Source organism: Aspergillus lucknowensis, assembly GCF_044049455.1.
Source record: "Aspergillus lucknowensis strain CBS 449.75 chromosome Unknown BJX67scaffold_30, whole genome shotgun sequence".
Lineage (NCBI taxonomy): Eukaryota > Fungi > Ascomycota > Eurotiomycetes > Eurotiales > Aspergillaceae > Aspergillus > Aspergillus lucknowensis.
In genome coordinates this window covers 1-19,663 of record NW_027263574.1, presented here as the reverse complement: position 1 = coordinate 19,663, position 19,663 = coordinate 1, and the positions used below count along the sequence as shown (strand labels likewise).

Sequence of the window (19,663 nt, the reverse complement as noted above, 5' to 3'; positions counted from 1 at the left end):
CTCTTCTCCTCCACCTGCGTTCCATGTCTTTACCCTACAATTTCCCTCGACGTGAAGTCTTCATGATTTCGGCTGATCTTGACAAGGATACGGAAAAGATGAGCAGGTAATTTCTCCGGATGACTGGCCTCCCGTTTGGCAATTGCTGCTTCAATGCTGTCCGCTCGACTTTTGCGCGCCCGCCGCAGCGGCCGACCTCCTCTCCACACCACGTTCAAGTGCTGGACACTTGCGTCGTCTCCGACTTCGTTACCCGACGGCCTTAGACTCGCGAGACTACAAAACTTCTCGACCTTCGTGCCGCGATGCCAAGCAGACCTAGAACGGACTCGGAATATCGGTATTATTGCACACATCGATGCGGGCAAGACAACCACCACAGAGCGTATGCTCTATTATAGCGGATTTACAAGGCGGATAGGAGACGTCGACGAAGGATCAACGGTTACGGATTTTCTCCCTGCTGAACGTGCTCGGGGAATAACCATCCAGTCCGCTGCTATTACTTTCCACTGGCCACCAGGAGAGAGTAGCGATGCTCCCCCATCAGACACGCTAGCTCCCAGATCTACGTATCCGCATCTGGTAAATCTAATTGATACTCCCGGACACGCGGATTTCACATTCGAAGTGCTGCGGTCACTGCGTATCCTTGACGGCGCAGTGTGCATCCTCGACGGGGTGGCTGGTGTAGAGGCGCAAACTGAACAGGTCTGGCATCAAGCGAGCACGTACAATATCCCCAGGATTGTCTACGTCAACAAGTTGGATAGGGATGGTGCCGCTTTTGGACGAACGGTACGTGAAGTCGGCTCCCGCCTCGGAGGATGGCCCGTCGTGTGCCAGATCCCATGGTTCGAGGGAGGAGACGGACCCTTTCTTGGTGTTGCCGATGCCATCAATTTGCAAGGGTTCCGCTGGGAAGGCGGCGATGGCAAGTCTGTCAAAAGGTTCAGCCTTCAAGAATTGGACGATATCGAGGGTCAACTTGCGCAGGAGCTTCGTCGGGCAAGAGTAGCCCTCGTCGAATTGTTAAGTGAGCATGACGATACCATGGTCGAGAAGTTCTTAGATTCCGAGGAGGACCACCTAATGGTCTCATCAAATGACATACTGGACAGCCTACGTCGGTGTTTGTTGCAGGGGAAAGAGAGGAAAGTTATTCCCATATTTGCCGGCGCCAGCTTCCGCAACATAGGCGTTCAACCGCTACTTGATAATGTCGTGAATCTGCTACCGAGTCCCACCGAGACGCCAGACCCGGAGGTTAGCATTGGAGGCGTGAAAGGAGGTCTTCGACGTTTACTCTCTGGCGATCTACTCGTGGAAGAAAAAGAGAAACAGACGCCAGCAAAAGGCAAGCAAAAGGCGAAATCTGCTTTATTAGCTGATAGCCGAAAAGCCATCGCACAGCTTCAAGGCTGTGCCCTGGCATTCAAGGTGGTCAATGACGCGAAACGTGGCGTCCTTGTTTACGTCCGTGTCTACTCGGGCTCCTTGGATCGAGGCAGCCTCCTCTTCAATACCAACTTGAACGTTTCGGAGCGCGCCCCTCGTCTGCTGAAGATGTACGCCAACGACGCTGTTGAGGTGGATTCTATCGCTGAAGGACATATCGGAGTCGTAGTCGGCCTCAAGCACACTCGTACTGGAGACACGCTCGTGGCCTGCACTGGTGGGAAGGCGAATCCACCTGAGCCTTTGAATACTCTTCAGTTGCGGCCCATTGACGTACCTCCTCCCGTGTTCTTCGCTAGCGTTGAGCCACACAGCTTGAGCGAGGAGAAAAAGATGCAGGATTCGCTGGCTATGCTGCTTCGTGAAGACCCCAGTCTTCATGTGAGCGTCGATGAGGACTCGGGGCAGACACTCTTGAGCGGCATGGGAGAGCTGCATTTGGAGATCGCGCGTGATCGGCTCATAAACGACCTCAAGGCCAAAGCCTCCATGGGCCGCATCGAAATCGGATATCGCGAATGCCCTCTGGGTCCATCAGGCCCTGTAACCAAAACCTTCGATAAAGAAATCGCGGGCCGCAAGGGCAAAGCCGGCTGTACCGCACTCGTGGAAGTCTACGACCCCGAAATCTCCCCTACCCCGGACCCAGACGCGATGTCCATCAACACCACAAATGGAAATCAAATCGTCGTCCTCGCCCCAGAACTACGAATCGAAACCAACAAGAAGGGGGTCGAGGAAAGCCCCTTCCTCCCCACAGGTGTCGACGTCGAAACCGTCCGCTCAGCCCTCCAAAACGGCTGCCTCGCGGCTCTTGCCCGCGGTCCTCAGTTCACCTTCCCCATGCACAGCACCCGTGTAACCCTAACCCTCGACCCAACAATCCACCTCTTCGGCAACGACACAACCGCCGCCTCCCTCTCCGCCGCCGCCCGCCTTGCAACTTCCACCGCCCTCGCCAACCTGCTCTCCAATTCCCCCGGAGGCCCCAGCGGCCGCCCAGGAACATCGCTCATGGAACCAGTCATGAACGTCATCATCAGCGTCGACGAAGCCTCCCTCGGCGCTGTCGTCCATGATATCTCCTCCTCCCGTGGTGGCCACATCGTTTCCCTCGACGAAGACATGCCCATTACATCCACTGACCTCTCCTCCGACCTCGGCAACGAACTGCCCCCCATCGACCCCTCCAAAATCTACGCTCCTCCGGACCCATTCCAATCCCCCTCTGTTGCCGGCGCATCATCTACCCCCTCAGTGCCGGGGAATCGTCCCCGCACCATCACCGCTAAGGTACCGCTTAAGGAGATGGTCGGGTACCTGAAGCATCTGAGGAGTCTGAGTGCCGGACGGGGCACATTTGTAATGAGTGTTGATCGGTTTGAGAGGATGAGCGCGCCGAGGCAGAAGGCTGTTTTGACGGAGTTGAGGGGTGGGTATTAGGGTCGTCGTCTGTTGCATTTCAGCAACAGTCAATTGGATAACTTTTGGTATTGTATGATATCCTGTATACTAGACTAAATATGGGTGTATACTACTAAATAGATGGTTTAGATATACGTAAGTATCTAACCATAACCTAACGGTAATACATATACTCGGTGTAGATTAACTACACTCTATCTAGCGCTCACTACCATTAGTTCGTAGAATGAATGAATCAAATGCGCTCTGAATATCAAATCTAAACAACGGACACAAAGTCGACGGAGTAAGATAGAGCTCATACCAATGTTATACCGTTCCGGGTAGTACGTAAAAGGACCAAGGATCCGGGGTCCGAACAAGAAAAAAGAAGCGAATGCACATCGAAATCCATACCTCCAAGATCACGAATCCACGCTACTACATACAGATGTACATACAGACGCAAAAGATACACTTCTCACCCCAGCCTGATCCAAGCCTTCATTCTATATAACTCACCAATTATCATCCCACCCGCCTTCCTCCTGGCTCTTTCTCGAACCTTGGGGCGCCGGAGATGCCCCTCTCACCCCAGTGCCTGCCGCCGTAGCCGACGTCCCAGATCCTGGAGCCGTTGACGTCGTTCCTGAAGGCGCAGGACTGGGCTTCATTGCTGCCGTGCCAAGAGCACCGGACTTCGATGCCGTACGGCGATGGCTATCCTGAGCCGCGAGGGAGGAGAAGTCGTCCCAAAAGTCTTTCCGTTCAGGCTCAACTCCAGTTCCGGGTCCGGCTCGCCCTCGTCTTGTGTCGTCGGGGCCTTCGACGAAGCGTTGGAAAGAGTCTGCGGCGCCACGGGCACCGACTTGGATGTTTTGACCGAATTGGGTGGCATGTTGGCGCGCCTGCGCGGCAAATTCGGATTCGGCGAGCTGTTTTTGTTTTCTTATTAGATCCTATTCAAACACATAATTGCGTAAAACACCCCCGGGGGGGGGGGGAACTAGGGAGGGGTAGGGTCCAGAAGAACGCACCGATTTCGCTGTAGGCTGGATATAAGAATCATTGACTGTCTTTGCGCTCTTACCTACGGTAGTCGCGAACCATCCAAACCCCTTGGTCAACGCTGCCATCGGATCTTTTTGGAAGTCATCAAACCCTGGTATCGCTCCATTGCCCGTCTGCGGTTTCGGTGTCGAGGAGACGGGTAGTCCACCCCCAAACCCGGTAAACTTCCCACCCTCAGACGGACGGAGCGACTCTGAACGTGAAGCGTTCTCTGACCCCAGTTTCGCAAAATAAGCCTCGTTGCGCGCTTTTCGACCGCCGCCTGGGCCTTCAACCCCACCGTTACCGTCCGGTAAAGCCGCGGACGACGAGAGACCGCTTCCCCGGCCTGAACTTGATAGAGGCGTACTTGATCTTGAGCTCACCACGTCGGTCGCAGTCTTCTTAGTTGGCTGTGGCGGTCTTTGACCCGGTACATATTCCCGTCCCTCAGCTTTAGCGCTGAGTCTGTCCTTGTATTCTTCGCCGACCTCACCCTCATATCGCTCTTTGATGGTTGAATCTTCGAAGGTGCGGCCTTCGGACTGTGTGATTGCGTGCGCGTCAAAGAATTCCTTCCACCGGTCGTTACCCCCCAGTTCCATGCGTTGTGTCTCGGAGTTTTTGAAGGCGTCCATGGTGATTGACCGGACGAAGGAAATGTGTACTCCCAGCCCGCGGTGTGTCCCCGCACAGTTGAGGCAAATGAACGTTCCGAATTTTGGGGATGCCTGGCGCGAGAACATAGATCGTGAGATATGCCAGACGTATGCACAGGGAGAGAAGTCGCATGGCGGGGGGGGGGAAGCAGTAGTACTTACCCATTGAGGGGACGGGGCACCACAATCACAACACCTGTCGTTGCCATTGACTCGCGAGTATTGGAGGAGCTATCATCGCAGAAATTCCAGGCAACTTTTAGCCACCATGTCTAGAATCTGCACAGGTCCTCCATTCGTGTCGAGCTGGGGGCGCGCGCGAGAAAGGAAAGCGTGAAGCATACCTTCGCCTTTGTCTCCGGATCAACCTCCCACATTCGAGACATGATGCATATAAAATCGTATCCAAGTCGAGGAAAGGAGTAGTCGAGAGGGGCAGCGAATCGAGCGCCAATTGCTCCGCCCTCAGGGAAAAGCGATTGCTCAGCTTTGTGTGTTCGTCAGACGGGCAGGGTTCGTTTTTGTCGTGATTTTGAATTAACGAGAAAAAGTAGGTACCCTGTGTAATGAAAGTAGAGTCAAGAGCAAACGAGCGTCTGGAGACAGATGGGAAGCAGGCCGGGCAAGACAGAAGTGCGGACGGAGAGGTTGATCCTGCCAAGAGGTGTGGAGTGGCCTCTCCCGTCGTCACCACCGTTGCGATCTATAGTGCGTGCATCTCTCTGCTACGTATGGGCTAACATTCGGGAGCAATCGACAAGACAAGGCCAGCCTTGCGGCTATCATGAGTTAAATGGTTGCTAAGATACAGTATAACAGAAGAGCAAGATTCGTTAGCAGGTTACGTCTCCATCAACCGCCACAGCATTACGGCGTTTTCGTTCCTCACAACACGAAGCACTGGGAGCACTCCGCATATAAGGCCACGTAAAAGAGTGCATCTCCACGTTACTTTTATTCCCGAGGACCGCGCCGAACAGGAATAGTATTCATAAAACCGATTGTCTTTTGTTCTTTTTTTCGAATTTTCGAATTTTCTTGGCTCTTCGTTTCATATTAACGCACCGTGGCAACGTATAATCCGGAGATATCCCAGGAGCGAGACGGCCTCCAAGTTCAACATTATCATCGGACAGAAACCGTGCCCGTTCGGGACTGAAACGACCTTGCCATTTAGGCAGCGGCGGGAGCAGTGTTCTCCTGAGCCGGAGCCTCAGCAATTTCCTCAGCCTTCTCACCACCGGTAAGAGCGTCATCTTCCTTGCCGGGGCTGTCAATGGCAACCTTAACGGCAATCTCGCGACCCTCGATCTCCTTTCCGTTCATCTCCTGCACAGCCTTCTCCTGGAGCTCCTCGGAGCCGAGGGTAACAAAACCGAAACCGCGACCCTTGCGAGGCTCATTACGGGCCTGGAGCTTTTTGATCATGAAGCGAGGAATGGGGCGTAAAGCAATCTTGGCAGAAACGGGCTGGTAGGCGGCGAAGATTTCCTTCAGCTAGGGGAAAATTAGCAACAACAGGAAGTCCCAAGTGATCCACCCGGTAACGTACCTTCTCCTCACTCAGGTCATAGGGCAAGTTGGCCACCATAACCTTGGTCTTGGAAGGAATACCATCCTCGGGAGGTCCACGCTGCTTTTGGGGGCGGGCACGGGGCTTGCCGGCAGGTTTGCCAGACTCGGTGGTGGGAGCAACATCATTCTGGTTGGTGACTTCGGTAAGAGGAGCAGTCTCGCCGGATGCGGTAGTAGGCTGCTCTTCTGCGGCCTCAGCGCCCTGTGCCTGGTTTAGTTGGCAAGGGTTAGTATCTTCCGAGCCAGGGTAAACGTGGAACAGTTTGGACATGCAACACGGCCTGAGTTAGGAGCAATGAAAAACATACCGAACGGCCTCCACGTGTTCCGCGACCTACACGGCCGCGACCACGACCGCGGCCACGGGTGCGCCCACTCGTCCTCTTGCGACCCTCGTTACCGCTGGCACCTTCACCGCCACTTGCGGCACCCTCTGCCTTCGCCTCAGCAGGCTCAGGCTTGCGGGCAAGCTGAACGGAGACCTTACGTTGAAGGATCTCCTGTCCAGAGAGCTCTGCAATGGCGGCAGAAGCTTCGTTTGCGGTAGCAAGGTCCACGAAAGCATAGCCAACAGGACGGTTGTTGCGAGGGTTCACAGGAATGGAGACGCTCTCACTATGCTAGTTGTTAGTTAATGAGCCAGAAGAAGCTCTAGGAAGCTTTCATGCAGAAGCCAGAGGCTTCGCCCTTGTGATCATAACGATGGACTGGATCGAGGCTAGGAAAGGGAAACCGAAACCTTAAACGGAGGATGACGACAGGGAGCAGGTTGCGGGAGAGACAAGGGGATTCACTCACATTGTGTATTTCTTGAAAAACTCCTTGAGCTCCCCCTCAGTGGTCGCATATGCGAGGTTCCCAATATACAACCGACGTCCTTCATCAGCACTAACAGCAGCGGCATCGGCAGTGGATTGAGCTGCGGGGGCAGTGCCGTTGGGGGCCTCGGTGGCAGGAACAGTGGAGGCCTGGTTGTCGGTGGTAGTGTTGTCGACGGCAGTAGACATCTTGATGGCTGAGGACACAAAGGGGTCAAGTAGAAAGTGACTCGGGGGGCTGTGGATTGGCGGTGGAGATGACCGGGTTTGTGTGTCTGATGACTCAGGGAAAGCTTTAAGGCTGCCTGTGGATTGAAATTCGTTGGAAGTACGAGGGGGGAGGAGAAAGGGTAGCTTGGTGCCCTAGATACGGTGGGAGGTTGACAGGAAGTCTGGATTGAACGCGGTGACGATTTGCCTTGAAAGGAAGGATGGAGGAGCGACGGGCGAGAAAGGAGAAGGAGCGAGAAAAAGGAAGCTGCGGCCTTGCATTGGTGACTAAGCTGTTTACATTTGTGCCTCAGGCACGATGCACGTAGTTGCACATCGGCTGCTATAGGAATACCATGGATGTTTTCCATCGTCTATCCTCTATCCTCTATCGTTGAAGCATTTTGAGGCGGCTGTATCTGCTAAGAATGCCGCAAATACAACGTCTCACCGTGTCCCACTGACTAGACAGATCCCTAGTCTAATGCTTCATACTTGGGAGCTTTGGGAGGACGAGCAGTCGATGATGTTTCAAGGTCACGTCGTCGTTTTTCGACTTTACGGCGAAATTGCGCCAGCCGATCCTGAGAAGTGTCCTCCTTCTTCCGTTCAACTGGAACATAGTTCCCATAGACATCTTTGTACACCAGCGTTCTTCCAACAGGAACCAGGGTCTTGCGTCGTTCCGATCTTCGAGAGGTCCTTCCCTGCGCGGGCGCAGAACGGGAAGTTGATGCTACTGATTCATCTTCTGCAGGCTCCGCAGGGGTTCTCAAAGCGGCTGGTGGACTTGTTTCGGAAGGTGCTTGGACCTGGTGTTCTTCGATGTAGCGTTTCGAAAGAGGGTTAATAACCGTGGTTGTAATTCCATACAAGACATCTGCGACTTCGCAATCATGATCTTTGGCAAATTTCTCAAAAGGAAAGCTGCGAGTAATCGTTTCTGCCAGGTCCGAGAAAAATTCAAGGGTAAAAGGAGATGCTTTGACTGGTAGAGGTTGGCTGGAATCGGGGGTTTCACTACTTCTACCATCAGAGACCTCATCGACAGGACCATGAAAATCATTGTTTCCATCGTGATTCGTAGAGTGTCCACACATGGGCGACTGTTTGCGAGGAATATCAATCATGTTCCAGCTGTCGAGAAGGAGGATGTTCATTCGACATGATAAGCGTCTTTTATTGACACAAAATGGCGCCGTGCAAGCCGCGCTCAACTAATACAATTAGTATTGCATCTCTTGAAAGGGCTGCCCCTGGACTACTTCTCACCGACCTCTCAGGGAACTTCGTCCTGGTATAGCTACTCAACCCAACCCCAGCCGTAGTCAAGAGAAGAGGCTGTGGATGAAGAAGAATTTGATGAGCCATATTACACGAGAGATAAACATGTCAAACAACACAAAAACTATGAGTGGCAGAATGACAATGGCCAGTGAAAGACAGGAAGTGAATGAACCTTGGAAATGAATGAACCTTGCTCTTTTCAGGCAAGTTGACATATGTTGATGCCTGAGGCGGAGATCTGCAACACAACAACATCAAAAAATAAGGAAAGGTCTTTAGCGCCAGCAGTGTTTCATCATCTCCCCAGACTCCGAATATCTCCGCAGTTCCTGACCAGTCGATGCATCTGCACTTACAACGGATGTCATGTCGATCCTCCTGGTCTGTCCAACTACTCGGAGTAGCTTTTCAAGATTCTCCGCGAACGCCACGTTCATGGTTAGTGGAGAATAAAATGGCGGGAACCCACTCTTTTTGCGCTGGGACTGACTAAAGCATTGGTAACATCGTCCTTGGAACTGACTTCTTTATTCTATTTCCCTTTCCCTTTCGCTTCCGCATTTCCTCCTAAATTCATCACCACCACATCCCAATGGATCCTATAGAGCCGGCAGGCCCGTCTCAGAACCATCTTCCACGCCCCCAGCTGCAATCTCGGCGATCGTCCGCCGGGAATCCTCTCACACTCGCACCGACGTCATCGCAGTCCAGACCGCGAGCGGCCTCAGTGCGTTCGAATCGCTCGTCAATTCGCCTTCAGCGCCTGCCTTCGGCTCAATCTATCACCTCGCAAGAACAGGCCGCACCGAATCTCGGCACCAGGAATAATGGCTCTCGTGCTTCTTTTACAAACGCCCCTGTTTCCCCCATCGAGGAACAGTCCGAATCCCGAGAAGGCGGCCGTCGCCGCAGCAGCTCTGAGCCTCGACCAGGGCGATGGTCTGCTCCAAACCCCGCCGTTTTGCTGCGACCTCAACCTGGCGAACCCATGCGTACTGTGATAGAGGAGCCTCACAACCAGAGCCTTATTGGTGCACGCCGACCGACTTCGGAATTCGTCCGGCCGGCTCCAGCGCAGCTACGAGACAATAGGAACATCCTAAGAAGGACGAGTGAGGCGGCTATAAATCGATTTTCCAGGAATCGAGCGACAACTGTTAGCGGCAGTACCCTTCAGCCGGGTACCGATATACTGGAATATGATCCTCACGTTGTGGACGTTCTTGACGTTATAGGTAGGCGCTCGATATGCCGAAGAAAAATTTTGTCGAGCCAACATATCGGACGGAACTAATTCTCATAGACCCGGAAGTATCAGCATTGACGACTCTCACGAACGTCCAGAACTCCCTGTTTGTCCCGAACTTGGGTCCCCTTCTCAACCGCAATCAGACATATACACTCTCGCCCCCGTCTGAAACGGAAAAAGGGGAAACAACATCGACAGAAGAGGAGGAAGAAAGGGACGAATTGAAAGGCCTCGAGCCCCACCCAGCTCTGGAAAGGCCGATGACTAGCATCTCTACGGCTCTAGACGAAGCAGAACCCCACTTTGCCGTACTTCCGGAAGGACATACTCTCGAAGGCTGGTCCCATCATGACGTTGAAGTGTTGAACGACCATGTGCGGCATATGCTCCATTCCCGCCGTTCAAAATTCAAACGATCGATGAAGGGCTTCGGTAAATACGTTTCTAAGCGTACGCTATCACCACTGCCGTCTTTAAATCCGCTCACTCACTGACATATGCAGCGCTTGGGTTTCTGATTACGCTATATGCAACCCTAATTACGCTTTTCGGGCTCGCCTGGGTTCTCTTCCTTATCGGTACGGCTACCGTTCTTTGTGACCGTTGATCAATATGCGAGATGCTGATCGAGAGTGCAGGCTGGATTAAAGTTGGAGGGCGACAGTCGGAAATCATCAACATCATTGACTATGTGCTGGTGGCTCTTTTCGCCATTATGGGCGATGGGCTAGCTCCCTTCCGTGCCGTCGACACATACCACATGATATTTATTGCGCATTACACCTTTTTAACTTGGAAAATTCGCGAGAAGCGACGGCTCCCAAATTTGAAGGATAAGAACGACCTTCCAGTTCGACGGGAATATGAAGCTGATCTCGAATCCGCTACTCCCCCGAAACTAAAAGAGGAAGAGCAAGAATACGAGGACGAACATGAATTCAGCGTGCTTACTCGCCTGCAGCAGCAGAAACTCCAGCATCACCAGAACAAGTTCGCCAAATCACATACCTTCTACAAGCCCCACGAAACAATAACCCACCATGCCTTCCCGCTCCGCCTCCTCATTGCCATCGTCGTCCTCTTAGATTGCCATTCGCTCTTCCAGATTGCTCTGGGTGCCTGTACATGGGGTATCAACTACCATCACCGGCCGTTCGCTCTGACTACTGTCATTCTCTGCTGCTCTCTCGCGTGTAATATTACTGGTGGCATCCTTATCACAGTCGGGGACCGGAGATCCCGTAAGAAGGACGTTGTCGAACGCATGTTCCGCCAGCAACTCACAAAAGAAGCCATGAAAAAAATGGAGAAGAAGAAGAGAGAAGAAGAAAAACAGTTTGCCGAACAGGGTTCGACGCCCGACTCTTTATCTAATTACCCCCACGCTTACAAGGGTACGTGATTTCGTACTCGACACTAATCTTCATTCACGATCACCACGATTTAAGATACACTGCAATTTTCCTGCCAATATACCACGACATATATACTCTGGCTTATCTGTACCCTTTCCAACCTTTTCCTACCTCGGACAGTCGGTTCCCGTTGCGTCGCATTGCCTGTACCCGTTTTTGTCGTCTTGCCTTTTTGTGCTCTGGTCTACGATGTTTAGCATACGACGCCCCGGGTGATATCACCAGCGTTGCTTTTGGATAAATGTAGAGCATATATTCTTTACTACCCTCAGTCGATTCATAGACGATTGGAATCGCAGGTTCTATGCCTCCAAAATTCAGCAATTAATCTCACGATGCACTCTTTCAACCACAGAAACGAATCATTTAATAGAACTAGTATTCCGAGCAAGGTACTCGAAGTATAATCGTAGAGAAACCCCAAGGAACGAACTCACGCAAGCAAAACAGCCAAGCTTTGCCGAGGATGCAGTGATCCCTGACATGCATTGCACGCCAAGATTGACGAGAATGAAGTTCATCACAACCTCCAAGCACCGAAGTCTTAGTGACAGCCACCACCAGGAAGTGAAAGCTGCTTCTTCAGTTGGCCAGTTGTACGTCATTAGTGCGAAATGCATGAGACATAGTCATATTCTGTAATTGAGAGGATTAATTTATGGACGAGATGGAAGATGCATGTGGAGCTGGTAGATATCCCCGACCAAACACACTATGTCATGAAAATTAATAACAAACACAGAAAGAATATCGCTTGACATTGGTGCAGAGTGGAGCGTCGGAATTAGCGAGAAAAAGAAAGGAAATAAACGATGGATATGCTCATGATGTGACCATAGCGCGCTCATAGAAGTCGAGAAATGAACGTTTTAGTGAGTGTGACGTATGAGATCAAGCTATAGGCTTGAGAATTATTGAGGAGAAATGTGCATGTTCTTCTCACAGCTGTTGTGGGTTCGTTTCTACAGCTCTTCGCGGGACGTCTTTCCCTCGGCCATGGGCTGCGACCTGCGGTTGGACAGAATTCGCTCCAGGGTGTCTAATCGCTCCCGAGTCGTGCGAATGGCATGGTCCATCTCCCGGTCTGACAAAGTCTCTTCGTTTAATGAATCCCTAAGCTCCCGCTCGCCCTGGGGTCTTTGACCACTGCGGGGTATAGGTGACTCAAATCGCTTGTCCAGATTTGGGATGGCGATTCCATCCATGCCCACCCTGTCTTCCAGCCAATTCCAGAGCTCAGTTTCTTCTTTTCGCCACATTTCTTCGTAGGCAGCCAATCGCCGAGGTAACGCGTACCCGGAATAACCCATATCGGATGTGGGTGAAGGAGAAGGCCCGCGGAACAGGAGCATAAAAAGGAGAACACCAATGACCAGGACTGCTATATTACCGTTCCAGAAGGGTCTGAATATACCAACAAATGGTCCCAGCAGTCCACGAAGCGGCTCGAAGATACCCCACGATTCGGCTTTTTGGGCGTTCGCTTCAGTCACTGCCTTTGCAACAGCAGCAACAGCCTGCTCACTAACGGCGTCGCCTTTCCGACGTCGCGCTTTGCCCTTAGCACCATTCCTGGGACCTAAAGTACGAGCACGCGGAGCGACAGCCAATTTAAGAGCAGCGATCAAGTCGTTACCAAACGTGGTCTGACCGTCGATGGCGCCCTTTTCAATGGGGCCTATGTCTCGTTAGTTCCCTGCAGGCATCCTTGACGGCGGGCACGATAGTCATTGACTTACCCTTTAGCCAGCTCTTTCCGGACCATTCAATTGTACAGGTCATCAGGAACCGTGTTCGATTGTTCGGCGCCCACGTGAAGAGGTATTTCGTTTTAGTGGCGAACACGTTTCCGCTCGGTACGTCAGGTGTTTGGGTGCTTAGGGTGACTAAAACAGCCTTTTCCAGATCCAAGAAATCCAACTGCTCCGTACTAATGCACTTGGTTTGCTTGGGCCCGATAGAGCCGTTCAAAGGTTTGATATAGGAGTATTTCCGAACCCGGTTCTCGTTAGTAAGCCCTGTCTTCTCACTGTTGAAGTCGAGGTCGCCGGACTTTTGATTCTCGACGAGAAATTTAGGCACAAAAGACACCGAGGCTGGCCCAAACACGTAAGAATAGACCTTTCCCAGAGGCGCAGGTATTGTTTCGTCTTTAATAACTTTCTCGTACTGCCCTTCGGGTCCGTCATATTGTGTCGGAGAATGAGTTGGAGGTCCTGGGAAGTCATTACCACCATCCCCACTCGTTGTCTTCGCGCCTTTGGAAGCACCGTTAGCACCAAGGCCTGATGAGGCGCCCGCTATGGGCCCCGACGCCTGTCGAGCTGGACCCCGCGTGGGCAGAGACGTGTCACTCCCGCGAGCACTATCGCCCCCGGCATCGAAGAAACTATCGGCACCATCCTCCTCTTCGTCCTCGTCGTAGATCTCATCCTCATCCTCGTCGCTCTCATCATCGCTCTCGCCAGCCTTCTCCGTCTTGTCACCGGTGGAATCCGTGACTCTCGTCCCATTTACAGAGCTCTTTAGAGTAGGATGATTAATCTTCCAGATATTGACCATTAAATCATAGGTTGATTCTCGGCTTAGAAGACTTCGGAATGTGTGACGGGCGTGCAGGGTCTGTATGGCAATTGCATTCGGGAAAACCATTGCTGTAGATTCTTTCTCAATCGCGACAACCTCGTCGAAGCTGATAACGAGTGTGGTCACCCAGCCAAGAATATTACTGGAGAAGCAAATGTGGCCCTCGGATATGTAGATGCGTCCCGCCAGAATGATCTCTCGCTGCAGCGCACAACTGTAGTCCTCAATGAGATAATCATCTTCTGGAACGCTGCGAAAGAGCTGGTGGAAGTCTCTGTTGCGCTTCTTGCTAGCTACAGCGAACCCTGTAAGCCGAGGCAGGCTAGCATTGGCACCAGGAACGCCGAGGGCAATGGCACCGGCTCCAATCGCACCAATTGTGGACGAGGTCGCACCCGACGAACCCCGATGGCGCCGTTGAGCCAGCCGACTTCGTACGCTGCCGCTTCGGTACGGCCTCACCCCAAACTCTCCCTCAAATGTGCTCCCTCCCGACGGGGTAAGTGTACCGGTAGGCTCTTTTGAGAGATTCGGGATAACCTGGGTGTCAAAACTATCCTCAGTCGGCAGGTTGGCTGTACTATCGTTTTTCTCGTATGCCATTGTGACTGCGCGTGCGGCACGCCGATCCTCCAATTTCGCCGCTTCTTCATCTCGCTGCGATACAGTGGGGCTTCTACGCCTTTCTGGCCCTAAATCGAGACCTTTCGTGATGACGACTCCGTCCGGGGTTGAGACAGATCCACCGGGGGGTAAAGCAAGATCCAAATGACTAAAATTGAGGTCACCTGACCCTAAAGTGTCAACAGCCATAGGTCTCTTTTCCTCAGGCAGACTTGTTTCCTCCTCTCCAGGGTCTTGCACGGTATCAGTAGGCGACTGGCTCTCAGATTCTCTAGCCTCCGGTGTCGTTGGGCTGCGGGTCTTTGGTGCATTGAGGCTATTGGTGAGGGTAGACGCAGCGCTCTGAGCGACAGAAAAGACGGAGGAAAAAAATCCACTTTGAGGAGTACCAGGTTTGCCTTCCTCAATTGTCGGGCTAGCAGCGATCGAGTTGGATAATCTGCTCGCCTTTGGATTGGCAGCGGAGGCAGATCGAACACGCCGATGAGAGATCATGTTTCCAGAATGGCTTACAACAACGCCTGGAGGAAATTCTCGGGATTTAATGGAGGTTGGGGATTCCGTGATACTAGAGGATGCAACCAGCGGCGCATATTCAATGTTGGGAGTCGGGGGGGTGACCGTAGTGGATGGAGCCGGGATAGCAGTGTGGGGTGGCGTTTGTAGACGAAGAGCTTCTGGGGTTTCCGACGATTTTGATTCCGCCAGGTCAGTACGAATTGGTGCTGGTATTGACGGGATGGGCGGAGGAGGGTCTTCTGACGTGCCAGAGGCCTTTTTGGAGGATAGACTACTTCGTCGGCTTATACTCCACGTGCTCTCACCCGATGTGGAGGATGCTCGGTCGCGGGCGGATTTCTTGTCGGATGAAAATGCATTCTTGAGACGCTGGCTCCGTGATACCCCCTTCTTCTTTGAGTTACGGTCCGTTGGCACACTCAACGTGGAGGCAGGTTTGCTCGTCCGCTGCGACAGCTCTGGGTCCGGGTTGGAACCTGAACGATCCGCAGTCGTACCACTCACTGCAGATTCCGCATCTCCTTGAGTTCCATCCGTGTCGTTTGCGCCAAGTGCTGAAGTACTTTTGCTCAACGGCGAAGAGGAAGTATAGAAGCCAGTATGCAAATCGTGAGGCGTGAGGGGATGGGTCCTGGTGCGGAATCGAACGTTAGAACAATTTTCGACCGACGTAAGAGATCAAAGTAGAGGTAATCCATACTTATCCGGCTCGTAATCGTCTGTCAGAAGATTAGAGACGTCGTCATGGGGGCTATTGCTCCCAGTGGGCAATGACGTTGTTGAGGCAGCCTCCGGGTAACGTTGAGTTCCATCAAGGCTCTCCGATTCAAGCGTCGTGGATAATTCATCAACCAGCTTCAAGCTGTCCTTCTTCTTCTTGCGCTTCCGTCTCGAGGCGAGCAACTTTGACAGGCCGTTCGAGCCAGTCTTGGGGGAATCAGCATCCCCCGCCTGCGGCTTTGGTCGGTCGGAGGTTGATGAATCAATGGACGAGCGGCCATTGCTCCGGCCAGAGTTCCCGGCCGCCTCTAAATCAACGGGGATACTGTGTGAGCGGAGTGACTTGGCACGAGGAGGAGTATCAGATGGTGCGGGCTCTTGGGGGTCGTGAACCACGGTGACGTCCATAGCGAGCGGAACGCTGGAGCAAGAGCAAGGGGGTCGAGCTATATCAAAGCAGCCGCCGATGCATGTAATGGCTCAGTTGACATAAAGTGGTGTACGCCCAAATCGCATATGTCGAGCCACTCACGCCCCGTGCTTCCAGGCTGACGTTGAGCCAGCCCAGGAATGCGCGAGGGGAGAGGGGGCAGGGCTGGGCTGGAGAAGGACAGCTGTGGCTGGGGTGAAAGCCAGCGGCATGGTCTACCCGCGCCTTACTCCTGACAGAACAAAAGGCAACGCAAAATGCAGTTGGAGGGGAGGGGGGAGAACAATGTAAGAAAGGAGGGAGGGCGGAGGAGTCGTGGTTTGAAGTCTTGGGTCGAAGTTCGAGTGAGCCTCCGAGCAGCCCCAGCTGGACAGTGCGATACGATGACGACGGCGTGCAACTTGAAGCGCTTCTGTTCCACACCAGCAACAGTTGGAAGTTGAAGTATAATCTACATAATTAGGCCACCCTGAGGCTGGGATCCTGAGATCTGGAAATGTAAATTCCCCATCAACCTTGGAATTATGGCCCAGGGCACGCAAATACAGAATACAGAGCCATTACGTTGGCTGGTGGCCCCAGGCTCCATGATGCCCGCGGGACCTGGCCAGGAATGGTAATGGTACCGTAACGCCGAGCTATCCTGGCTGGATAACGTCACATCTGACCGATCCAGGCACTTTCTCAACCACACTACCCTCATCCTCCTCATTTCCTCACACCAAGCTCATGAAGGAGGTTTTTGTGATTCTTCTCGATAGCCATGGAGGCAGCTCCACTTACGTTGGTAAGTAAATCCGCCCGTACAACAGCCGTTCCCAACGGGCGCAAACCGTCCTGACACAGCAACCAGGCCCACACCCACGCCCGCAATGCAGTTCTAGAATCCCGCAAGTCGAATCCCGTGGCCGCGAGCGAAGAGCACGACTTGGCGGCTGGTGAATTTGCAACGGCTGCGCAAAGCACCAGGGATCGTGAGGTATATTCCCTGCCCGGGCTTTCCCATCTCTATCGCTTGGCCAGACAATAACCTTCCCTTGCCATGATTCGGTCAGGCCCTACGTATGCTCCATCTCCTCGAACAACATCACAAAAAGCTCGCTCAGATTCTTCGCTTCCAACATGAAAACCCACCATCTGAACCCGAGGCATCTGCCACTGTCGGGTTGACGCTTCAAGCATTGCCCACCGAGTCCGCAGTGCCGAAGACCGACACCCAACAACAGCCTCCAAAGTTGTCCGGAGCCCCCCACCTAATCAAAAGGGAATCATCGGCCCTTGCAACTAACCTTGCCTCTGCGCGAGGAATTCCAGCCCAGCCCCGCCGCTCCTCTCCTGTATCACCTACACTCTCATCTCAGCAGGCAGGGGCAAAAATGACGGATGGACCCGCGAAGATTAGGACAAGTGAGTCGAGGCTGCGGGGTACACAGATCTCTGGACAGAAGGGCCGCGTGAGCCGTGCATCGAGCCAGAAGCAACCTTGGTCTCCACCAACTGGTAGCCCTACCGACATTACCTCCCAACAGTTCGTCCCTGCGGGTGCAGGGGAATCCACACGACATTCATACCAACATTCAACAAATGACGAGCCGTTTCAACGATTCTATTCAACCTTTGAAGGCCTTATATCCAAAATTTCGGCACCGTTGGCATTCGCAGGACTGCCCCTGGGATCAGACACGAATAGTGCAACCTCGGCGACGCGCAAATCGTCCGCAGAGACAAAAGTCGACAGACAGACCGCCGTACTAAATAGAGCAGTGTCCTCTGCCGAGCCAGATATTAGCCGAATATTCTCGCGCGCCGCTCTCAAAGCCGTCCGGGAGTCGACCAGCGGGGCAGGTGGCATGGGCACTGGCAACACCGCGGAATCTTTCTACGTGGTGCCTACAACAGGTGGAACCGTTTCTTACGCGGGGATTCTTACTCGGGGCGGAAAAGACACACGCCGAAGCAGTCTCGACGAAGGAGATGATGACTTTGTCGATGCTAAAGAATCGCCTTCATCCCCAGAAACGCTCCAGTCGAGCAAAAACAAGGAGAAAGGGAAAGGGAAAACAAGTCGTGGAAATGATAAACTGACGAGTCTCCAACCTGCTAAAACACTAGAGGAACTACAAATGGAGAACCAAGCACTTCGACATCTCTCCGATACGCTCTCCAAACGGCTACATATGTGGGAAGTCAACGCTCAATCGTCGTCCATGGCTCTCCAGCAATCCCTGAAGGCTATGCACCATCAGAGTATCCAATCCCCAGAAAATAACCCTCAGCCTGCGTCCGCGGTACCGTCTCCTACCACAGGTCTCTCTGCCGCTCCGGCCGCACCCACGGAGCAAGACCAGCGCATCAAAGAACTCGAAGAGATCATCCAGCGCAGCGAGAAAAAGCTGGAGCAGGCAGGAAGGGAGAATAAGAAACTACACACCATGATTGGCCAGTACAGAGATAGGTGGGACAGGCTGAAAGAGAATGCTAAAGCGAGGCGTGCGGGGAGTGAAGCTGGGGCCGGCGGAGTGGGCACCATGCAACAGAATACCACCGAGGCTGACCGGACAGGGGCAACAGATCAAGAAAAAGCACCTCATGAGGCCGAAACCAAAGCCGACGATTCATAGCTGCCCTAAATTATGATGGAAACAGCACGAATATGTGCTTCACCAAATCTACTACCCAACATGGCCAAGATGTAACGAAGTACACGATCACTTCCCAAAACGTTATAGAAGCGTTTATCTTCAATCCAAATACTGCTATTTAGCCATATGGTTGCACCAGAAAGCCGGCCATCACCCTATATATACAGTAACTAGACTACTCTACCCAAAACGTCGCAGTCCCTCTCGACTCCGCCGAATCCCCGCCCACAAGCACCGTAAACGCCCCCGGCTCAACAACGTACTTCATCCGGGCATTCCAGAGCCCCAAATCCTGCACCTTTAACTCGATATCCACCTGCTTTGTCTCACTGGCAGGGATAAACACCTTCTCGAATCCCTTCAGCAACTTATTCGGCACAACAACCGTCGAAATCTCATCAACCACGTAAACCTGCACGACCTCCGTCCCATCCCTCTCTGGATCTGTATTTGTAACAGAGACCGAAACGGTCACCGTATCCTCGGCTGACACTTTCTCCTTGTCAAGCGTCACATCCCCGTACTCGAATTCCACATATGACTTCCCGTACCCGAACGGATAAAGCGGCTCCGGAGACCCAAGCACGTACTGGTGTCCGAACACGAGCGTGCCATTCTCAGCCTCGTACCCGGAATCCCCGATCGAGCGGCCCGAGTTCAGATAGTCGTAGTAGATCGGTAGGTCGCCCACGGAACTGGGGAACGAGACAGAGAGTCGGCCGGAGGGGTTGTAATCGCCGAAGAGGACATCGGCGAGGGCGTGGCCGCCTTGTTCGGAAGGATAGAACTGTTGCACGAGGGCGGAGGCCGACGAGGAGATCCAGGGCTCTGTTATGGGTTTCCCTGAGGAGAAGACGACGACTGTGGGGGTGTTGGTTTCGAGGATTGCACGGATTAGGGGGGCTTGGGCGCCAACGAGGGAGAGGGAGTTTACGTCGACGTGTTCGCCGGTTCTGTTTTGTTTGTCAGCATCTTTCCATTCGTTGGGTGTGGAAAGGGTAAGTTTTTTGGGGGGGG

General features: G+C 53.0%; 8 protein-coding genes across 8 annotated transcripts; 3 read left to right on the top strand and 5 right to left on the bottom strand.

The window, feature by feature from the left end:
- Positions 1-13: 13 nt before the first annotated feature.
- BJX67DRAFT_357600 (mitochondrial elongation factor MEF2) lies at positions 14-3,062 on the top strand. The gene has a single exon (XM_071029512.1). The coding sequence runs from the start codon at positions 154-156 to the stop codon at positions 2,899-2,901; it is 2,748 nt and encodes a 915-aa protein (XP_070884587.1). The 5' UTR covers positions 14-153; the 3' UTR covers positions 2,902-3,062.
- A 7-nt stretch (positions 3,063-3,069) lies between these two features.
- Positions 3,070-5,298, bottom strand: BJX67DRAFT_357599 (GTPase-activating protein GCS1). The gene is made up of 4 exons (XM_071029511.1): positions 4,916-5,298; positions 4,734-4,802; positions 3,900-4,643; positions 3,070-3,797 (listed from the first exon to the last, which is right to left on the bottom strand). Exons 1-4 carry the CDS (start codon positions 4,955-4,957, stop codon positions 3,381-3,383), a joined length of 1,272 nt encoding a protein of 423 aa, XP_070884586.1. The 5' UTR covers positions 4,958-5,298; the 3' UTR covers positions 3,070-3,380.
- Positions 5,299-5,324: 26 nt separating this feature from the next.
- On the bottom strand, positions 5,325-7,394 carry BJX67DRAFT_357596 (RNA recognition motif domain-containing protein). Its single transcript, XM_071029510.1, has 4 exons — positions 6,945-7,394; positions 6,455-6,761; positions 6,124-6,354; positions 5,325-6,068 (listed from the first exon to the last, which is right to left on the bottom strand). The coding sequence occupies exons 1-4, from the start codon at positions 7,151-7,153 to the stop codon at positions 5,745-5,747; spliced, it is 1,071 nt and encodes a 356-aa protein (XP_070884585.1). The 5' UTR covers positions 7,154-7,394; the 3' UTR covers positions 5,325-5,744.
- A 36-nt stretch (positions 7,395-7,430) lies between these two features.
- Positions 7,431-8,877, bottom strand: BJX67DRAFT_357591 (uncharacterized protein). Its single transcript, XM_071029509.1, has 2 exons — positions 8,451-8,877; positions 7,431-8,391 (listed from the first exon to the last, which is right to left on the bottom strand). The coding sequence occupies exon 2, from the start codon at positions 8,332-8,334 to the stop codon at positions 7,651-7,653; it is 684 nt and encodes a 227-aa protein (XP_070884584.1). The 5' UTR covers positions 8,335-8,391; positions 8,451-8,877; the 3' UTR covers positions 7,431-7,650.
- Positions 8,878-9,006: 129 nt separating this feature from the next.
- Positions 9,007-11,474, top strand: BJX67DRAFT_357587 (DUF2985 domain-containing protein). The gene is made up of 4 exons (XM_071029508.1): positions 9,007-9,696; positions 9,765-10,160; positions 10,214-10,288; positions 10,349-11,474. Exons 1-4 carry the CDS (start codon positions 9,054-9,056, stop codon positions 11,110-11,112), a joined length of 1,878 nt encoding a protein of 625 aa, XP_070884583.1. The 5' UTR covers positions 9,007-9,053; the 3' UTR covers positions 11,113-11,474.
- Positions 11,475-11,916: 442 nt separating this feature from the next.
- On the bottom strand, positions 11,917-16,121 carry BJX67DRAFT_168079 (GRAM and VASt domain-containing protein). Its single transcript, XM_071025054.1, has 3 exons — positions 15,555-16,121; positions 12,865-15,485; positions 11,917-12,803 (listed from the first exon to the last, which is right to left on the bottom strand). The coding sequence occupies exons 1-3, from the start codon at positions 15,980-15,982 to the stop codon at positions 12,088-12,090; spliced, it is 3,765 nt and encodes a 1,254-aa protein (XP_070884582.1). The 5' UTR covers positions 15,983-16,121; the 3' UTR covers positions 11,917-12,087.
- A 576-nt stretch (positions 16,122-16,697) lies between these two features.
- Positions 16,698-18,765, top strand: BJX67DRAFT_357584 (uncharacterized protein). Its single transcript, XM_071029507.1, has 3 exons — positions 16,698-16,791; positions 16,858-16,983; positions 17,060-18,765. Exons 1-3 carry the CDS (start codon positions 16,768-16,770, stop codon positions 18,623-18,625), a joined length of 1,716 nt encoding a protein of 571 aa, XP_070884581.1. The 5' UTR covers positions 16,698-16,767; the 3' UTR covers positions 18,626-18,765.
- Positions 18,766-18,821: 56 nt separating this feature from the next.
- BJX67DRAFT_382567 (glycosyl hydrolase family 3 C-terminal domain-containing protein) lies at positions 18,822-19,598 on the bottom strand (the record flags this gene model as incomplete). Its single annotated transcript, XM_071033270.1, has 1 exon — positions 18,822-19,598. A coding segment is annotated over one exon (777 nt), but the record flags the coding sequence as incomplete, so codon positions are not given.
- Positions 19,599-19,663: the final 65 nt, after the last annotated feature.

Coding starts and splice junctions, on each gene's coding strand:
- BJX67DRAFT_357587 (XM_071029508.1), top strand. CDS start 9,054: ATGGATCCTATAGAGCCGGCAGGCCCGTCTCAGAACCATCTTCCACGC. Junction 9,697..9,764: donor GGACGTTCTTGACGTTATAG/GTAGGCGCTCGA, acceptor TAATTCTCATAG/ACCCGGAAGTATCAGCATTG. Junction 10,161..10,213: donor CGGTAAATACGTTTCTAAGC/GTACGCTATCAC, acceptor TGACATATGCAG/CGCTTGGGTTTCTGATTACG.
- BJX67DRAFT_168079 (XM_071025054.1), bottom strand. CDS start 15,982: ATGGACGTCACCGTGGTTCACGACCCCCAAGAGCCCGCACCATCTGAT. Junction 15,486..15,554: donor GACGATTACGAGCCGGATAA/GTATGGATTACC, acceptor ATTCCGCACCAG/GACCCATCCCCTCACGCCTC. Junction 12,804..12,864: donor CGGAAAGAGCTGGCTAAAGG/GTAAGTCAATGA, acceptor AACGAGACATAG/GCCCCATTGAAAAGGGCGCC.
- BJX67DRAFT_357591 (XM_071029509.1), bottom strand. CDS start 8,334: ATGAACATCCTCCTTCTCGACAGCTGGAACATGATTGATATTCCTCGC.
- BJX67DRAFT_357600 (XM_071029512.1), top strand. CDS start 154: ATGCTGTCCGCTCGACTTTTGCGCGCCCGCCGCAGCGGCCGACCTCCT.
- BJX67DRAFT_357596 (XM_071029510.1), bottom strand. CDS start 7,153: ATGTCTACTGCCGTCGACAACACTACCACCGACAACCAGGCCTCCACT. Junction 6,762..6,944: donor TTTTTCAAGAAATACACAAT/GTGAGTGAATCC, acceptor CAACTAGCATAG/TGAGAGCGTCTCCATTCCTG. Junction 6,355..6,454: donor GAACACGTGGAGGCCGTTCG/GTATGTTTTTCA, acceptor CAACTAAACCAG/GCACAGGGCGCTGAGGCCGC.
- BJX67DRAFT_357584 (XM_071029507.1), top strand. CDS start 16,768: ATGGAGGCAGCTCCACTTACGTTG. Junction 16,792..16,857: donor AGGCAGCTCCACTTACGTTG/GTAAGTAAATCC, acceptor CACAGCAACCAG/GCCCACACCCACGCCCGCAA. Junction 16,984..17,059: donor AAAGCACCAGGGATCGTGAG/GTATATTCCCTG, acceptor TGATTCGGTCAG/GCCCTACGTATGCTCCATCT.
- BJX67DRAFT_357599 (XM_071029511.1), bottom strand. CDS start 4,957: ATGTCTCGAATGTGGGAGGTTGATCCGGAGACAAAGGCGAAG. Junction 4,644..4,733: donor GTGCCCCGTCCCCTCAATGG/GTAAGTACTACT, acceptor TTCTCGCGCCAG/GCATCCCCAAAATTCGGAAC. Junction 3,798..3,899: donor TCCAGCCTACAGCGAAATCG/GTGCGTTCTTCT, acceptor AAACAAAAACAG/CTCGCCGAATCCGAATTTGC.